Genomic DNA, 20,641 nt, shown 5'->3' on the forward strand with positions numbered 1-20,641 from the left:
TTCTCTTTGTTGCTTTGCTTAGTCGTTTGCTCCCCACACTAAGCTTCCCATACAGGGAAACAGGAAATTCTGTCATGGTCACTCGACTTCTTCAGATCGATGTCTTCCTGTCGGACTCCTTTCTCTCCTCTGAGATCGATGTGATTCTGGCTTATTCTCTGCTATTTTCCACCTGCAGGCTTCTCTCCTCCTCCTTCACCTCCAATGTCATTGTCCCTTTCCAAGGCAACACCTAGCCTACCACTTTCTCTGCCTTTTCTTTAACCGCATCCTACCTCTCAGAACCCCTTGGGGGGCAAATTTTAGATATTGTTCTTTTAAATTCTATGGACTCTATCCTTTGCTTTGCTTCCTACACCCACCTCTCTCAGACAGATTTGCCTCCCCCCCCCCCAATTTATGCTGTGACCTAATGTGATTGTTACCAGGTAAGTCCTTTTCTTCTGCTCATTTGGATGCCAGTCCCTCATTCATCTGGTGGTTCAGCAGTCCTAACCAGATGTGTATTGTATGAGGGACACCAGGCTGTATCAGGAACCACTGATGGCTGCCGGTCTTCTCTGTCACACACAGCTTCTATTTCCTCAGGGCTACTCCAGGGGAGCAGGGAGGGGAGCTGGAGGAGCTTTTGTCTGACACCCACAGGATCCCCCTGCCAGCACACACAGACACTTTTCACACATGATTTCACAGAAGGTACCTGAGCTCATAGACATTTGCAGATGTCCACATTTGTGCTACTAGCGTGAGTGATAGTGACATTGTCTGAGTGGGAAATCAGTGACCCCTTGCTCAACAGCACCCACCCCTTGCCAGCATCTCCAGCATTCCACCCCCCTCCCACTTCTGATCACAATGCTGTCCTTACATCATTAACAAGTATCCCTGTGAGTTTAGCTTTAGTTCTACTGTGTGAATAGCGCTAGCAGTCACAGAGCAGTTGCCCTTGACAGGCACAGCTCAGCCACCATGCCCCTTCCTATCACCCTCCTGTGTTAAGCACTATTATTATCTACAGTTTACAAGTGAGATTTCTGGGGCCCAGAGGAATGAAGTCATTTGCCCATGACCCTGCAGCTACTGACAGGCAGAGCTGGAACCTGATCCAGGGCTCTTGATCTGTGTCTCACGGCCTGTGAGCCCCTCAGAGTGCTGTTGGACCAGCCATTTGAGCAGGGCTGCTGGTAATGTGAATTGTCTACGTGGGGCAGGCACATGACACCCAACAGTGTCATAAGAAGCGTCCACAGTGGCAACATGAGATGTTCTAGGGTTCCTTGTTACCCTACTTTAATACGAGCTTTTTGTTTCCTATTATGTTCACTTATTGATTGGGACATTCCAACATTCAAATAGTTATGAAGTTTTGAAATGTGTCCTTTTAGAATTTATTTTTTGAATATTGTATATATACATATATACTTTTAAAATAGTTTTAGTAGTAGATGGACCCAATACGTTTGATTATTTGTTTTTTTTTATGTGGTGCTGGAGATCGAACCCAGTGCCTCATGCATCCTAGGTAAGCGTTCTACCTTTAAGCCACAACCCCAGCCCTGAATATTATATATTTTTAATAAAATAACAAAGTTGTATAATCTCTACTCCCTTTTCTTTGTTGTGGAATCTTTTCTTGTAAAAATATTCATAGCATTATGTTGTTTGGAGAATCATAATAATAAGTATAATCTATCCTTATTAATTAGACAGTTATTCTTATTGTTTTCTGTCAGAGTGATATTACATTAAGCATCTGCCTTCTATATTTTACTGTATCCATCAGTATTTCCTAAGGATCTCTCTTCACTCTTAAAATTATGAAACACATCTTTGCTACATGATTACATAATGTAAAAAAGCTGAGTTTATTTTAGGATGCAGTTAGCTCAAAGTAGTTGGGTGACATGCAACAACTCTTGAGGAAGGTCCTGTGTCTTGTCCTTGGCCTGCTTTACTGCCATGAGTGCACTGGCAGAGAGGGGCAGGACAAGAGCCAGCACTCCATGGCCAAGGATGTGTCCCCTTCCTCCTCAGTCTTGCACAGAGTTAGTCCTGCTCACAGGGACTTGCACATGGTTCACTCAGGGGAGCTCATGTCCATATGATTATGTGACCCTCTTGGAAAATGCCATAAATCATAGGTCTCAACTTCTGTCCTCCATTGATTACTTGACTTTATTATTAACCTAAGTCTTTTTTTCTCAGCTAGTGATCTGGTATTTCACTGCAGGCCCGTACCTTTCTCGTCCACTGAGGGCTGCACATTTCCTTTACTAGGATTTCTCAGCCTTGAAAATTATCACCATGACATACGTATCCATGTGATTGCTTAAATTATTTCTTTGTATAGATTCATCAGAAAGCAAAAGACTTTTCTAAACATAATACAGAGTTTCTAGATCTATCAGGATGTGTTCCTTGTGAGATAGACAGACAGCTCTATTCACGTTGCCAATGAATTCAACCATGGTACAACCACAACTACAATTTAAGATTTCTCTCTTATTCATACCTACATTTGTCCTATTTTATAAGCCCCTATAGATGATAATTATATTCTTGTTATATTGGGTCACTTTATCGTTCAGAATAAAAATGCAGTGAAAAATTAGATGCATTTTTACATAAACAATACTGAAGAGAAAGTTTTCATTCTTAATGTATTATAATTCACTTATAAATTTTATAAATATTCTGATTTTCTCCTTAGCTCAATTTAATCCACCCCATCTCCCACCACCACCACACATTGCGTGTATACACACAAATATTTTTCCAGTTTCAATATAACCACAATGTACTGAATTGCCACTTTTTATCCCTATATTCACACCTGTTCTAGTATGTGATTCATAATAATCTCTAAATGCTATTTCATTTCCTTCTGACATAATGTAGAAAATGTTAAATATATCTCAAGAATACTTGTTCAAAATAGATATGAATCAAACCTCTGAAATATAAATGGCAAATGAAATGAATATTCTAAGTGGCTATATCACCATCTGAGCTTTGTAAAGTGTTTGCTGAAGTTAAAATATGTTAATTTGGAATTGACATAGTTGAATACTCATTAAATAACTCTCTTCTATTGGTATATATTTTTACATGTGCAAAAGTTTCTTCTGTGAATATATATTATACAATTTTAAATGAGATATTGCTTTTGAAAAGGGCTAAAAGCTTATCAGTTTGTCATATAACATATATGTATTATATCTAACATAGCAAACTTGATTTTATTTATTCAGATTAGTTATATCTGATCAGAAATTCCACAATTTCAACCATATTACTGACATTTAACTAATAAAATAATGTAAAATGGTGAAAAATAGAGCACACTTTAGTTTAAAGGAGTTATTGATGTTATTTGAAACATGAATTCTTCAACACCAAATAAAACACTTGATTGTGATTTATCTAAGGGTAAGAAATATATCTTATTGTTATTTGTACACTGAGTCTAACTACCGTAGAACCTACCTACAAATGAGAGATGATACTCAATAAATGTCTATTAAAGTAAAGTAACATATTTATAGGAAAGTTGTATTTCAACATCAAAATATATATCATATAATATCAATGAAAACTGCAACTATTTATGTTCCATGTATTGTAATCGTGGGTGCTAAATTTAAATATATTTAATGGTATTTCATTTGCTTGTTTCAAAGGTTATTTTGTAAACAACTTCCATGTCCCAAGTCCTATGACTATAACAGATGAGGTTCCTGCTTTCATAAATGCACATTTTAATAGTTTGCACTATGAGAGGAGGACGCAGTGTATAAAGCCCTGGGCCCTGGGGCCTGACGTGTGGTGAGTGCTCTGTGTCAGTAGCTATAGTGGTAGTGAGGGAGATTCCCTCACTCAGACACCATCCACAACCATGACCCCGGTGAGAGCACTTTGGCAGATGATGCGGTAGTGAGGAGGCTTAGACCTTAGTGCTGGGTGCTTCTCACAGGTAGAGCGGCTGGAGAATGAGAACCATCCATGGAGAACAAGCAGCAGCAGCCTGCTAAGTGGCTAAGTTGCCAAGAGAGAGAGAACAAGTGCACAAGTGCTGCTTAACATTTGCGTTCAGAGAAGGAGGTTGACTTTTATAGTCATTAACACAAAAGGTCATTCATGACCCTGACAAGCACTGTTTCTGTGGAGGAGTGAAGAAGAAAGCTTGATTGGAGTAGCTATCAAAGAGACTTGGGGAAAGCAAATGGTAAAGTGGCCAAGTGTGAGAGGGATGCTCAGCATCCACAGTAAGCAGAGAGCTGCAGCTAGGCCAGCAGTGAGACACCACTTTATAAGCTTTGGATTGGCAAAAATGTTTAAAATAACTCTTTCCAATGAGAATTAGGAAAGCAGGGACCTTCATCCAGATCGCTGGGAGTGTGTTAGTGCCATTCTGGGAACTGTTAGGTTCTGTTTTAGTGCTTAAAAATGTTAAAACTCCTGTGGCCTAACATATCTCCAGGGACAGACTGAAAACCTCTTAAGGGTATGCAAGAGAATGGGAAAAGCCTGGAATGCAGGTTATTTGTGGTGACAAAGAGTCAGGTAAACTAGGTTCCATTAATATAGGCCTGGATAAGTTAAATGTGATGCGTGCATGAAATATAGCAAAGAGGAATGAGTCATATCTGTGTAGCTCATGCATATGTCTCAAAAAAGTAAGAATTTTTGAGTGAAAAAATTAAGAAGAGTGAAAAAAAGTAAGAATTTGAATGATATCTGTAGCTTAGGACAATTTGTGTAATTTTTCAAACACCTGCAAAAAGTGCAGCCCTTTCACACTTAGATTGCAAATTAGAAGGTGTATGTTAAATTCCCAGGCATGGATACCCTCGGGAACACGGCATTCCCAAGGCCAGTGAGCATCTCAGCAGCATCTCTTCAAAACAGCAAAACCAGCAACCTCCCCATTGAGATACCACCCCTAGCTGAAACATGTCTGCTCCCTATTCAGAGGCTCACGTGGGTCCCTTAATTGTGTTTCAGTCTCATCTTGCCCTCAGCTCATTTTCTTGCCCCTTTTGGTTTGTTTCCTTTCGTACCAAGGACACACAGAACAGAGTTGATGAGGCCCTTAGTGCAGAACATGCTGTCACTTTTGACCCTTACAGCAAAGCTCCTCTTTTACCAGTGCATGTCTACAAAATGTTCAAGCACATAAAAATACAGAAAATAAATTTTTTTAAAAAGTATGTGAACTCATCATCCATATTGACAGCTTTCAACATTTTGCCATGGTTACTGTTATGGTTTGGGTATCAAGTATCCCCTGAAAAGCTCAGGTGTTGGAAACATGATCTCCAATGTAGGACTGTTCAGAGGTGAAATGATTAGATCATGAGAGCTGTGACCTCATCACTTGAGTGAATTACTGGGTGAAAACTGTAGGCAGTGGGGCATGGCTGGAGGGAGCAGGTCACTGGGGGCATGCCCTTGGGAATCTGACTTTCTCTGGCCCCTTCTCTCTGCATCCTGGCTACTATGAGCTGAGTAGCTTTCCTCAGCCATGTCACTTCCAGAATGTGCCTGATCTGGACTGAGACCTCTGAAACCATGAGCCAAAATAAACTTCTCCTCTAAGTTGTTCTTGTCAGGTATTTTGGTGGCAGGGATGAAAAGATAACTAACACAGTGACTTTATAGATTGTTACAGGAAAATATAGGTAAAATGCCCATTTTTACTCTTCTCCAACCAAGATGACAGCTGTTGACCCCAGGGCTGTGTGCAAGAACAGGGTCCACAAGGTGAGAAGTGATGTGCCCCAGGGAAGGGAGAGAGGCTTTACACCAGCCAGGAGAGCTGCAGGCACGTTGAGCTCCCAGCATGCTGTGGCTGCTGCCCTCCTCTTGTATATGAGGCCACTTAGTCCACAGGAGAGTCCTGAGCACCAGTAACCGCCTTCCAGGCAGGGGAACTGAAATGCTGAAATCACACAAGTGGCAGGAGGAGGAGCCAGGATTGGACATGAGGCAATCTGGCTTTAGAGCCTGTGCACAGCCCTCTGAACTGTCCTGTTCCAGTGTGCTAGAGTGTACTTAAAAGAAAAGCAGCTTCAGTTTCTTATTTAAAAGAGTTTCCCCTGGACCTCTGGGTGCTGGTTGCTTTTCCATTTTGCTGCGTGAGTCTTGAATCATTTTCCTCCAAACAGCACTTTGCACCAGTTTTGAATTTTCAGTGTTTATAAGGAAGTTTTAAGCTTGAATAGCTTTCTGCTATAAAGGTTTTATTTATTGTCTTCTCAAACATTATATCAACTTAATATGCCCTCCACATGACAAGGTTTTATATCATCCTATAAAATAGTTAACTATGAGTTCCTTTTATATTTGTAGGTTCTAGAAACCTTTTGGAATACCAGGGTTCTCTTAAATGACTAATTACCTCAAATCAGATGCTTGTAGAATGCCATCCGGCAGGCAGCTGGCTTCATGTGAATAGAGCCCAAGAGCTCTTTTTTTGCTTTGTTCATTTAAAGCCATTTGCTGCTTCTTTACTATCTGTGAAGAACCCAGTCGCATCCTGGCAGAACACACTGCTGTGAATTTTGGGTTGTCTCTCTGGGCTCCGCCTTATGGCTGCAGGGTGTTGGAAGCCAGTGCTTCCTTCCTTTCTGTGGGCTTTAGGGCCTTTGCAATCCAAGTCATGCTGAATAACAGAAAACTGCAGGTGAACTGTCTCACCACAGAGGACTGCAACCTCTTCCTCAGGAACCGAGTTGTTCTGAGCTGATGCTTTGTTCTTTTGCTGTGTATCCTAACTGTATTCCTTCATTATTAAGTGTTAGAGTCTGTAAACAAGTCTGGATGGTGCCTGGCAAAATGCCAGAGGGAGTGGTTTGTGAAGTAACGCCAGAGAGCCATTAAGTGTGGAGATTCCTTATTGGTTGACTGCTGTATCTAGTTTATGCTAATTAAGATAAGCTGTGTGGAATGTATAAATACTGCTCCTGTCCTACAATAAACGGCTCCCATTCCCGCTGCATCAATCTACACAAGTTATTCGTCACCCCCCCCCCCCGGCTATTTTGCTGGACAGGAGTGGGGCACTCTGCTTCTGAAAACGAGAGGACCCTGAAAGTCTGCCAGAACCTATGGTAAACCCACAGGATACTTGTATCCCATTCAGAACAGGAAAGATATGTCCTATCTTTTTAAAAAATAACTCTTAGCATTTCTTGATTACAAAAAATATATGTAAAAGTTTAAAAAAGAGCCATGAAAATATATTAACTCCTAATTATATACTGGGTACCTATTTACATTATGTACTATTTGTATGAATGTTTGTCATGGTCTCTGCTTATATAAAATGTTTTCTTTGTTGATATTATTTGTGTTTTCTGTTTTTGTCGACTTCACTTGATAGCCTTCAGAGGTTCTTGTTTTTAAAAAATAAAACATGTACTTTACTTTTCCAATTTTTACTCAAAGTTGCTGTAAAATATATGCCAAATAATCTTGAAGGAATTGGCTCTCTACTCATTGGGTTCTATAAATTAAAGACTAAGCATCTGTGTTTGTGTGGAACTGGAGGGGAGAAAGGGAGCTTGGGCAGGTAGGCAGGCAGAATTATACTGGAAGTGTAGTAGCTGTTCTCTTCCTCTTGAGCCAGGGTGGTGTAGTTAGTTCTGTAATGGTGATGCACAATCCTTTTCAAATGTGAGCCTCAGGACACTTCTCAATGCTGTAAAAATGAGCTTCAGTTAGCTGCCATTCTTACCATCTAGCTGCCATTCTTACCGTCCAACAATTCTCAGGTAATTGAGAATTAGTTGCAGAAAATTCACATGCCAAACACCATTTCCTTGTGGTTTCTTTTTTTTCTTTTAACTATAGCTACCTTTAGAAATAATATCATATGGGCTCTGAGCCCTGCTTCATCTGGTTTAGGATGTGTCCTGACATTTATAAGATGGCATAGTTGTGTTCTCTGATGTCAGTGCCGTAAATCAGCACGGTGACACCGCCTTTGTTTTAATAGTTTTATTATTCAGACAACATTAATTTCTAAACTTTCAAAACTAACCCTTGAAGTGGGAAATTCTACCAGTTTACTACATATTTTATTTGAGATAATACTTCTCATTTGTCTTACGGATACCATTTTAAATATTCTGGGAATTTGATAACAGATCTATAGCCACGCTAATCTCACTTTCATGGACAAATATATGCTAGCTCCCTGCAGGTTTTATAGCCAGGAGTGGTTGAATCATTAGAGAGATACGGACTTGGGATCCAGTCGACCGAAGTGTGAATTACAGGCTGACATTCTGACCAGCCACGTGGACTTTAATAAGCTGATTAATTTGATCCTTAGAATCCTCATCTGTAAAACCAAAATGTGCACTTGTTCTTCACGATAGTTGTGACCATGCATGAAAATCATTCAGGAGAGAGCACCATGCTCAGTGCGGGGACCAGCACATGGGGGTAAACACCCACTTCTCCCCGCTTTCCTTAAGAGTATGGTTGGTCGAAATCTGAATCTCTCCAAGCCCTGCATGAGCTGAAGAGCAAGTCAGCACCTAATAGCACATGCCATTTTTGAAAGGTTTAACTCAAAAATAAGTTTTCTGTATGTTACTTTTTTCTCCCATATAAAGATATCACTTGGTAAATGTTGAGATGTGTGCCCTACAGATAGATCTCACTCAAGCCCATAATTGTGTCTCATTTTGAGGGGCTGTCCTGCCAGGATCCTGCAGCAGAGCTGAACATCTTCAGTCCGTTGATGCTGCTCATTCATCCACATGAATCCTGAGTCCCTGAGGCATGGGACTCAGGATGGGGATATTAGCATCTACAGGGCAGTATAAGGGATACAATTAAATAACGTTTATGAGACAATGTTGACCAAAGGATACGGACTTTCAGTTAGGTGTAATAAATTCAAGAGCTCTATTGTGGTACCAATGATGAATAACAATATGTTGAATTCTTGGAAATCTTAAGAAGTGTTCTCACCACAAGATAAATGATAAATATTGGGGTAATGCATACATTAATTGATTCAGTTTAGTCACAATGTGTACATATTTCAAAACATCATTTTCTACATGATAAATGCAAATTATTTTTATTTTTCAACTAAGTGATTAGTTAAAAATAAAAATGTGAAAGTACCGGATGAAACTTAAGATTTATACAAATGTCTGGGAAATTCCAAGTAAGACATTTGTTTAGGATGAATTTGTTTTCTGATTTAAGGAACTCGCTCTTTCTTCCTTAAAACAAAGATTAAAAGACAGGTTAAAGATTTATATAGATAGAAGTTTTATATATTTTTATAAGCACACAAAGATTTTAAAGTTTACCGTTAAAAATATTAAGGGCTAGGGTTGTAACTAAGTGGTAGAGCCCTTGCCTAGCATGTGTGAGGCACTGGGTTCAATTCTCAGCACCACATAAAAATAAATAAATAAAATGTCTATCAATGACTAAAAAAAATGTTAAAAAATATTTAATTGTGTGTGTGTATGTGTGTGTGTGTATATATAAAAAAATATTAAGGATGCAGTGATGCACACCTGTAATCCCAATGACTTAGGAGGCCAAGGAAGGAGGATCTTAAGTTCAAGACCAACCTTAGCAACTTAACAAGACCCTGTCTCAAAAAATAAAAAGGACTGGGAATAGCTCAGTGGTAGAACTCCCTGAGTTCAATCACAAGTACAAAAAAAATTTATTAAACAAAATATATTAGTTGAGCAAATGAAACATAAATTTATAATTCCAGTGTTTTGAATTACTTTTTTTCTGTAGAAACCAGTTGGTCCAGCTACGTATGTGCCGCAGTCTGGCTGGGCACAACTATGTATGTTTGTTTTCTACTTTATTCCCAAAAAGGACTGTCACAGGCTGGGTTCAGATCACAGTTGTCACACATGGTCTGATGACAGGACTTAAGACATGTCAAGCCAGTTCTTTCTGCTTTGGTTTTAGTTCTGCATCTACACACATTAGACACAAGATTCTTCAATAATCTTCAAATACTGCTTAAATTCCCCATTCCACGACTCAGGAAGCCAATTTCCTGCTGTATTCGCTCAGCTTTGAAAGTCACAAAAAATGCCTATTAGATATTACCCTGACCTAACAAATTCTTGACTATGAGTCTGGTGCACGACTTGTCTGCTTGAGCCCTGCCAGGAGAACTCAGCAGTGCCTCTTGGTTCTGAATCAAAAGAGCACTAAGGCCATCAAGTGTATCAGAAACGAGCCACAGGCAGAAATCCATGTGTCATCTACATATGTGACCTTTAGGGACATTAGGAAAGTTCACCCCATTGGCTGTTTTCAGATCAGCTTGCCGATGGGGGCAGAATAGGCCAACAAATCAGGTTCCACCAAGATCTGTTATTTCTGTGGGTATTAGTGGAGACAGCCAGACTGTCAGCTGTCACACAGGCTAAGTGAACTAAACACTGTGTTATCCTTTCGGAACTGAGAGTCAACTTTTAAGGAATATGATTTACTCTACAAAAATATCTGGACATGGACTATGGCTGTGGCTCAGTGGTAGAGCACTTGCCTGGCATGTGTGAGGCACTGAGTTCGATTCTTAGCACCATGTATAAATAAATGAGTAAAATAAAGGTCCATCAATGTCTGAAAATAGTTTAAAAATTTTTTGGACACTTTCTATGTGCTAATGAGAGAAATACATTGTGTCATTTCAGATTTACAGTGTCAAGTAGAGGCCCTTGGGTTAAGACTTCAGAGGACAATGACGGAGCTGGACAACTGTAAAGAAATGCTCACGTAAGCTGTTAACTATTAAACAGAGTGCAAGACTCCAGTGCTCTGTACATGTGCCACAACATGAAGAATTTAGAAAGACCCTGGGTATCCTCTGCTCCCTGGGCAGCCCCTCAGCTGTGTGGGTAATAGTTTGTTGCTGCTTTCCTTTGCTGTCCTGCTGATCTAGAGTGTACGTATTGAAGGACCTGTAAGTATTTTTTAAAACAAAAGGGGTTTCTTTCCTTCACTAAGAAAGTTATTAGCTGTTTCGTGACTTTTTGGCTAAGATCAAGTATTGAAATTTACCTAGCAATATATTAATGTTTTCCCTGGTTGTTCAGAGGCAAACAATGTGAAATAGTCGCTGAACTTTTTTCTTTATTTTTATGCTGTCTTTGGCTTTTGCTGTCTATCCATAAGAAGTAGTACTGGAGTTGTTTTGTAACATGGTAGCTTCAAAAAGAAAGCTGAGCAGCTTGGAAATGCTGATGTATTTATATAAATGCAAAATAAAATTATTAGACAACAAATGATAAAAATTACTTGTAAGATATCCAGAGCACTACTACTTTTAACAATTAATTCTTTTAAGAAATTTTGAAAGTTACTTTCTTGTCTAAACATAGCATATCTATAATTATAAAACTAAAATAGAATGTAATCTTTGAAATGTAAGTAAATTCTTTTACTTTGTTATATATAATCTGCTAGCTCTGGTTTTCAGTTTCTATAATTTAGAGGGATGAACCTCATAAGAAATACAAATATTTAGAATGCTTAGCAACCAAATGTTTGTGTTGACCATGGGCTACTCCTAAGAACAATGTGTTTAACAAAGTACTGGACACTGTAAGAAGGAACAAATCCCCAAAATGCTCCATCAAATTAATGCATACCTGGATTATTTGTAGCAAAATATGCTGCAGTCTGGCTGGGCACAAATAACTGAGCTGCCACAAAGCCTTGTAGGTTCAAACAGCAACCTTTATTCCCGAACTCTCACTGGCCCTCTATACACACTTAGCGGGAACACACTGCCTCCACTGGGCTCTGTGGCCAATTCTCTCAGAACCCTGCCAGAACTCAACAGGAACTCCAAAGTAGTGGGCGCCCGAGGCAGCAGGCATCCGCCCTAATCCTGGGGCTGCCCTATTCCAGGGTCACCTTTAACCATTCCCTCTGGCAAAAATGCCAGGCGTCATTCTGACTAACTGTGGCTCTCAACAAAAATAGTGTGGTTTTTGAAAGCCAAGAAAAATAAATATTCATGCTGTGTAACATGGAGGTTAATAGTCCAGTAAGCCCAGCAGTTCAGCTGGCTGTCTGTGTAGGGTGGCTGGGTGAAGCCGTGATGGACAGGAGTCCTTGGGGACACTCCACCCTGGGCCCAGGTAGTCAGCTTCTGGGAGATAAGAAACATGACAAACTGGATGGTGGTTGTAAAAGAAAAAAGAAAAGAAAAATCCTTGTTTCCCTCCCTCTGAAAGCAGAAGGGAGGGCTTTGGCCAAGCCGTGGCTCTGGGAAAGCAGCCTCATCAGGCCACAGCTACCGTGTGACATTTGCTTTCTGGAGCTCAAGAAGTGAAGAGAGCACAGTTCAGAAGCAGGGAGGTGGTACTAGCACTGGCCTAAGCTAAAAGGGAATCCGTGGGCACCCCAAGACTCAGCTGGTAGAGTCTTAGAAGTTAGGAGAGAAGCTAAACAGAGAGAAGCCTGCTGAAGAGAAGGGCTACAGCTTACGGTTGTTGCATGGAGAGGAAGTTTGCACAGATTTCTTTTTATATACAAGGAGCCATCCCATTTACAATTAACACATTCCTGTGGTAGTTTTGTTAATTACATTGTAAGCATAAATTGTGACATGAGTACTGAGAAATGATGGGGGTCAAGGTAGACTGAAGTTGTGGGAGAAGTACACACCCTCACCAAGCCCAGCAGGCTATAGCTGCAGGCGATCCCGATCCCGTACAGTTGCAAAACTGCTGAACTGTGTTGGTCATAAAACCAGTGATTCCTACTCACAACAGGCCTTCTTACAATGGGAAATTGGACAGAGCCCCCATTTTCAGAAAATGTGAACTATGAATGGCAACTTAAAATGCCTCCTGTCCTAGAGAGCTTTTCAGTGCCTCCTGCCTCCAGCTCATCTATCTACACTGTTCACTTTCACTACGAGGATTCAGTTGGGGAGGATGGGAAATTAGGAGCAGTGCCTGGGACTGCTCAAGTCTCGGGGTGTTCAGAAGCCATGGGGTTCCCCATAGTCAACTAGTGCTCTTTTATTTACAGATTGGAGGCAAATTTGTGGCTTGACCATTTTTTAAATGATTGATTTTTAAGTAAAAAATAATTAACTCAAAATTGGTAGAGCTTGTTAATAAGTTGGAAAGTTACTGTGCATACTCAAACCTCTTTGGACTTCTAGAAATTAGAAAATGCTGTGGCATCTGTTTCCTTTAATTTTTATCCTCATCTTTTATAGAGGACTGGAAGTAGGAATGATTTTTACCTATTCAACTTAGATAATTCTCTCGTTTAAATATTTGGATATACATTTTATAGATTTTGATATAAGACGAAGAGGCAGTTTACACATGGATGAAATTGGTTTTTATATTTCCCTTTGATATTTTTAAGAAAATATTTTCTATAGGTTATAAAAACATTGTTGTGTATTTAGAATCAGAGATTCTTATCAATTAGGATGCTTTGGGCTCCAAGTAGTTAGTTGATCCAGAGGCTCAGCAGTGTCTCCAAGGATCTTGATTTTCTCTCTTGTCTCCATCCTGCTGCCTTCAGCATTGGCTTCGACCCAAAGCTAGCTCCCTTGTGATCTGCAGGTGGCTGCAATTCCAGGTGCCATGTATATATAAGGCCACCAGAGGCAGGACGGGCCTTCTTTTCTGGTATGTCCTTAGAAGCAAGGAGAAAAATTACCCAGAAGCCACCAATTAGACCTCTCCCTACACCCCGCCTGGCTAAAACCCTTTACGCACCCTCTCCTAAACAAGTCACTGGTAAGGGGAGCAGGACAACCAAAGTGAGCTCACGTCTGGCAGGCCATCCTGAGAGAAAAAGCAGGTTTGATCCTGAGGGCCAGGGAGAAAGCCGCAGTGAGGGCCAAGCTGTCGCATGTCAGCTCTGAGGCAGAGCATGAACAGGGCTCTGCCACGTTGATGGCAAGGCTTTCTACAAGCTTTATTTCTAGGAATCATAATATTTAATCAATTAAGGGGAGACCTCCCTGAAATAATGAAAAATGTGAAGACTGAAATTCATTTTTATAGCTTTTAAGTATAAATAGATATGAAGTGTGTCTCTATTATTTTCATGTAGATATTGAAGGACTGCCCTAGATGGTGAGAGATTTTCAGGAGTTCCTGGGAGATGATGCATAGGAAGGGTCGACTCTGTGGAGAAGTAATGGAGAGGAAAGCCACTTGTGAGCTGGTAGCAGTGGACATGTGACAGGGAGGACCTTTCTCGGAATCAGTTTAAGAACAGAAAGTGGAACCTGGTGAATCATGGGCAGTGGTTGTCTGACTCCCATCTGTGGACAAATCCTGGGGAGCTTGTTAAAACCCTGTACTACAGTGTGACCTCGTCCATTCAAGCCCAGAGTCAGATTTCATTTCCAGAGATGCTCCGATTTCACATGTGGGCCTAGAGCATCTCCAAGCAATCACACTTTGGTGAATTCCCATGTGTTCTGATGTAGGGGGTCCACTGACAGCTCCTCTGAACATGTAGGCCAGCTGGTCTACAGCAAACCCCTCCAGCCAGCTGGTCTTGTATGAGCAGCATTCACAGAGGCATCTATAACCTCAGGCTAAAGCAGTGAGTGCAGAAGCTGGAGCCAGGGAGCTGGGGTCCCTGCAGTTCAAGATGAAACTCAGTGCCCACCTTAGATAGCATAACCTGCTCCTTTGTACAACCTCCAGAACAGCCAAGGGTGAAATGAACAGGAAAGCAGACAGTCAGAGGCTCTTAAAGCTGGGGTGAACACACAATGAAAAGTTGGTGTGTAAGGGAAAAAACATACTCCCCACACACCCCCAAATTGGTTAGGGGTTGCACAGGGAAATTTTAATACCTTCAGGAATTGGTAAATAGCAACACAGGGATAACTGATATCCTCCAGTGTATGTCCAGAATTGTAGCCTAAAAGAAAAACTATTAGGAAAAAGAAGCTATTAGGAATTTGAGACATTAAAAAAAAGATCATAAAAATGACGATCCCCTTTTGTTAAAAGTGTATATGAGTGATAACACACATGAGGGCTTAAATCCCCAGAGTGGACATTTGGAAGGACCGTAGCAGCATCTCCGGGAGTGATCAGGAGTGAGCATGGGGTGTGTGTGCAGATTCTTACTTCACCCTGTACACCTACACACTGTGTAGTTTACAGTATAGATATGTTTGTTCTCATGTGTGTCATCAAAAGAACAAATTCACTTAAGGTTTTGGATTTTGTCAAGTACAAATGAATATGGTGGTCCCCACCCCTGATCTTTAAGGGGATATATTCCAAAACCTGTGGATGCCTCAAACTATGGGTAGTACCTGACTTCTCATATAATATATGTGTATATACATGTTTCCTATATACATATACTGTGATGAAGTTTAATTTATAAAATAGACACAGTGAGAAATTAACAAAAATAACAAATTATAAAATAGAACAACAATCATAGTGACATACTATAATGGGATGTATGGGAATGTGGTCTCTTGATCTTGGAACATCTTATCATATGCTCCCTTCTGGCAAGATGCCTTGGTGCTGCATGCTAAGATGGAGTACCGCAAATGAGGTTTAGGCATGGGGACATGTAGGTGTGGGAACATGTAGCTGTAGACCAATACAGAAGGATCACTTAGTCACTGGCACTGAGGTGCCAGGACAGTCAACCTGGGGCTGGAAGTGGGCAGCACACACAGCGTGGATGTGCAGAGAAGCAGGTGGTTTGCCCTAGGGCAGGATGAGATGATAATGACAACTCATCACACTACTCAGAACTGTACACGACTTAAAAGTCATGAATGTTCATTTCGGTAGTATTCATTTTAATATTTTCAGACTGTGTTGGGTAATGGAAATTGCAAAAAGCAAAACCACAAAGAAAGCGTGTCTAAAGTGGTGTACTGGATGATTTTCTAACTCAGGAACCTTCATAACGTACTTACACTTGACTTTCATTAACAGCCACTAATTAATTAATTAACTAGCTAATTCTTGCTTAACTAATAATTTGAGCAATAACAAGCTTACAAACACAAACATTATTAATTTGTAAAGCTCTTACTTGACCTCTCAGCGACATCTGACTTGGCCAATCTGTTCTTGGACCATTCTCTGTTTTTGAGATTAAGTATCAAGTTCTGATTTTCTTCTTATCTCTGCTCACTTGTGAGCAATTTTTGTCTGGCAAGCCTAAAGTGGCCTGGTGACATTCCAGTGGCAGTGTATAGATCTACTTTCCACCTGCCCTAACTTGAACAGGCTCATTTCACTTCATTTATTCATTCAATACAGAATGTTATTGATGGCTGACTATGTGCCAGAATGGTTGTGTGCAGTACTATACACTGGATTGGCAGGATCCCAGAGAGCCACTTAAATAATTTCAGGTAATGCTAAGTGCTGCAGAAAATATAAATAAAATAGTCAGAATGCGAGTTAAGGGGAGGGGTTATGTACTTGTGCTGGAAGGACCAAGACAGAAGCCCTGAGCAGAAGGCCTTTTGAGTTAAGCTTTGGAGAACAAAATGGAGCTAGCCGTTCTAACATGCCAGCATCTGAGATCAGGAGATCCAGGACTTTTATGAGTTCAAGGAACATGAAAAGCCCAATTATGATAGAACAGTAGCTCCTGAAGATTTTAATGTCCTAATCCCTAGAATCTTTGTGTTCCTTACATGGCAGAAGGAACTTTGCCGATGTGATTAAATTTAGGATTTTTGAGAAGGGAAGATTATCTTGTATTATGCAGGCACATCCCACGTAATCACAGGAGTCCTTGCAAATGGGAAGCAGGGCAGGGGTTCAGAGTCATGAAAGTAGTTGTGAGGGCGGAAGTAGAGATTGCAATCATGTGATCTGAAGACTCAGGAAGAGACTAGGAGCCAAGAAATGCAGATGATCGCTTATATTTTGACATATCCTTCTAGTCTATTTTTCTAAGTGTTTAATACTTTTAAGGTAATTGGTCTCATACTTTATGTCCTATTTTTGCAAACTTTTCTACTCAGTGATACATCCTGGATGTTTTTTTGTGTCATTATATATTTGTGGATGATCATTAAATACATAGTATTCTTAACCTGGATGAACAATAATTTATTCACTAATCCCTTATCTTAGATTGTGCAAGTACTTCTCTTTCATAAGTTAGTACTTAGAAAGTTCATATAGACAAAACTTTTTATTCACTATTATTTCCTTGGGACAATTTTTGCTAAAATCAAACAGGAATATTTGATTATTGCCCCCCAATAAGATTATACTGATTTATTTATATCAGCAATATTTGTAAAGACCCATTTTTCCACTCTCTAACCAATATTGTATTTATAACTTTAAAACTTTTTGATAAGAAATTGTACCCTCATATTTATGGCTTCTTTCCTTTGTGACTCACTGAACGTGGCCTTTGCCTTCTTGTCTTGTATTTTATAATATATGCATATTTTCTTCCCGAGCTATTTGAAGATACATCCCACACAACATGGCCCTTACCTCTGCACATTTCAGCCTGCCTTTCCTCAGGAAAGTGGAATTTTACATAACCACCATGGAGTCTTCAGTGTCATAAATCAACATGTAGTTCTTTAATCTGCCAAAAATATTTCAGTTTCATCAGTTGACCCAATGATGTCCTCTGTAGCATTTTCTCCTGTAGTGCGGGATCCAGTGTAGGGTCAGTCTGCTTGTATCTCTCTTCAACCTTCTTTATCAAACTGTCTTCCCACAGACTGTCTTTGTCTTTTTATGACCTTGACATTTTTGAAGAATGCAGAACTCCTCATGCTTTTTTAACATAAAAATTTTCCTCATTTTTTTATTGGTCTGTTTCCCGTGATTGGATCCGTGTTTCTCAACTAGAAAACCAAATAGATGGTTTTGGCTCCTTAGCCATCTGGTTCTTCACTGGAGTGAACTGACCACAGAGGAGTCACTAACATGCATGGGGACAGGAGTGTGATTACCCCCATCCCAGTGCAGTCAGGTGCATATATGCCCTTCCTACAGGGGAGAGGACTTGGGGTGAGGAAGTTTGAGGGGTCATCAGTGATTTTAGGTGAATGAATGGGTCCAGTGCTCAGACAGTATAGAACATGATTTGGGGGGAAACTGAATGGGTCTGGGAAATGGGAAATAGCTTGTGACAGAATCTGTCCAGGTATGGATTCCTTCCTGAAGATGCACATTTAGTTAGTGAAAACTCAAGGAAGGGACCAGAGGTGATTCTTTTCTTCTTTGGCAGGTCCGGTCTTTAAGTGGAAAAGGCCACCTCAGAATAAAGCCTCTTCCAGCACCTGCTGCTGTCCAAGGGTCTTGAATTTTAAATAACCAGCATACAGGGGTGCCATTTTTTGGTGGTATTATTTTCTGAGCCCCAACAATGGTAATGTGTCTTTCTCAGTGCATCACATCTGAAGGCCTAATAATCATCTTCCCCACTGGTAATTTAGATCTTCTGGTCCAAGTATCGCTCAGTTTTTCTAGTATGTAATTAATGATATGGGAGAAGATTGTTCTTCCCCTTCAGTGAATAACAATTCTAGAAGAAACATTTTAAATGCATGAAAACACTATTCATCAAAATTTATTTCTAGATATAAGATCCATTAATGCTTTTTGCCTGATCAATCCTTACTATAGCCAGTGGTTGCTGAATGGTGATTTTTCCAGTTTCTAACCATCTGCCTCATGTTAGCTCTCAGTATCTTGCTCTAAGCAGGTGCCTCCTCCTTCCATTCATGTGTCCACTTGTTTTGTAGACTTGTTAAATCCTAGTTTTTTTATTAAAAAAAAAAAAAAAAAACAAAAAAAAAAAAAACGAGGGGTGGTGATGTGGCTTAAGCGGTAGTGCGCTCGCCTGGCATGCGTGTGGCCTGGGTTTGATCCTCAGCACCATATACAAACAAAGATGTTGTGTCTGCCAAAAGCTAAAAAAAAAAAAATAAAAATATTAAAAATTCTCTCTCTCTCTCTCTCTCTAAAAAAAAAAAACAGCGGAATGCATTATAATTCTTATTATATGTATCCAGCACAACTTTTCATATCTCTGGTTGTATATAAAGTATGTTAACCCCAATCAACAAATGGGCCAAGGACTTGAACAGACACTTCTCAGAAGAGGATATACAATCAATCAACAATATATGAAAAAACGTTCATCATCTCTAGCAATCCTGTTTTTAATGGTTGATAATTCAATTCCTTGCTGTGTGGCTTTGGTACTGAGATTATCCTAGGAATAGCTAGTGAGAATTTCTTCAAGCTAGCTTCTCTGGTATTGGAACATGGTCCCATATCTTTTTAAAGTATTTTTTTTTACTTTCTGGCATAACAAGATCTTTGAATGTACCTTCCCTGTCCCACCCTTACAATCTTCCATTTCACTGAGTTGTCCTGGCTCTTGAGTGTTCCTGTGCTACCTGGTATGGTGATGGTGTCCTGAGTGTATACACACATCATTCCTATCAAATTGTATGTTTTAAAGATATGCAGTTTGTTTTATGTAAAAACAACACCTTAATAGAACCATCTTACAAAAAGGGTGCAGTGGAGGAAATAGAATATTTTAAGGCATTAAAATAAAAGAAAAATTAAAATACAGTTTTGGGGGCATATAACATCAAAAACAATCAGAGTAATTACCACAAAGTTCATGAGAATGGTTACTTTTAGGGAAGAGGTGGCTGCCTATGATTGGGCCCATTATCATGAAGCGCTGCTAGAGTAGTAGGTAAGGTTTTATTTTTTGGCGTGGATAACAGATACCAGAGTGTCTCCTTATAATAATTCACCATATTATATATTTGTTTTATGCAATTTTCTTACAACTTAATGTATTTTATAATAAAAAGTTTAAAAACAAATGAATGCTATATATGTTCATGATGATTTTTATATAATTTTCTAGAAATTAAAATCGTATTTCAAGTAGGGCAGACCCATTTATAATCTAATAGATTTTATGACACAGTTTATTAGCTATTTTGAAAATTCAGAAAATGATTCAGCATAGTTAATGAGCAGTCTAAATAAATTTAAACTGAAATGCTAGTCTTTCTTAATGTTTTGATTGTTGCTATAAACCCCAATCATATAAGTTAAAAACAAGTGTTTATTTAAGATTTAAAATTTCCATTTTGTTCTTTTTAATAGTTTTTATTTCTCTGCTGAAATTTCTCATCTTTTCATTAGTTATAGATTTTCCTTTATGTCTTTGAGCAGAGTTATAATTGCTCCTTTAAAGTCTTTGTCTGTTAATTTCAATATCTGAGTCATCACAGAGTCAGTCTATTAACTATTTTTCTCTTGAGAATGAGTCACACTTTTCTGTTTCTTTGTATGTTAAGTAATTTTTTACTATAGTCTGGACATTGTGAATATTATAGTGATTCTGGATTCTGTTATATTCCTCCCCAAAAAAAATGGTTAGTGGTGGGGTGGTGCTTTCAGTAGCCTGTTCCCTTGGTTTCAAACTACAGCTCTGTCTCTGGGCAGCAGCCCCATCTCATGTCAGCTGTTTTAACTGGGCTGCTTGGAATCTGCCCTGTGCAGAGCTCAGCAGAATTTACATATAGTAAATTCTCCCTCTCTGGAGCCCCCTTCATTTTCCAGCAGCTGTGGTTACTTCAAAC

At 39.6% G+C, this 20,641-nt stretch overlaps 1 protein-coding gene across 1 annotated transcript in view; it reads left to right on the forward strand.

Moving 5' to 3' along the window:
* The window catches only part of Lekr1 (leucine, glutamate and lysine rich 1), a 161,288-nt gene that overhangs the window by 88,558 nt on the left and 52,089 nt on the right, over nucleotides 1–20,641 (forward strand). Inside the window, exon 6 of the mRNA XM_076867055.2 lies at nucleotides 10,701–10,782. Within this exon, the coding sequence (XP_076723170.2) occupies nucleotides 10,701–10,782 (82 nt within the window). The remainder of the gene's footprint in view (nucleotides 1–10,700; nucleotides 10,783–20,641) is intronic.

This window comes from Callospermophilus lateralis, chromosome 10, assembly GCF_048772815.1.
Source record: "Callospermophilus lateralis isolate mCalLat2 chromosome 10, mCalLat2.hap1, whole genome shotgun sequence".
Lineage (NCBI taxonomy): Eukaryota > Metazoa > Chordata > Mammalia > Rodentia > Sciuridae > Callospermophilus > Callospermophilus lateralis.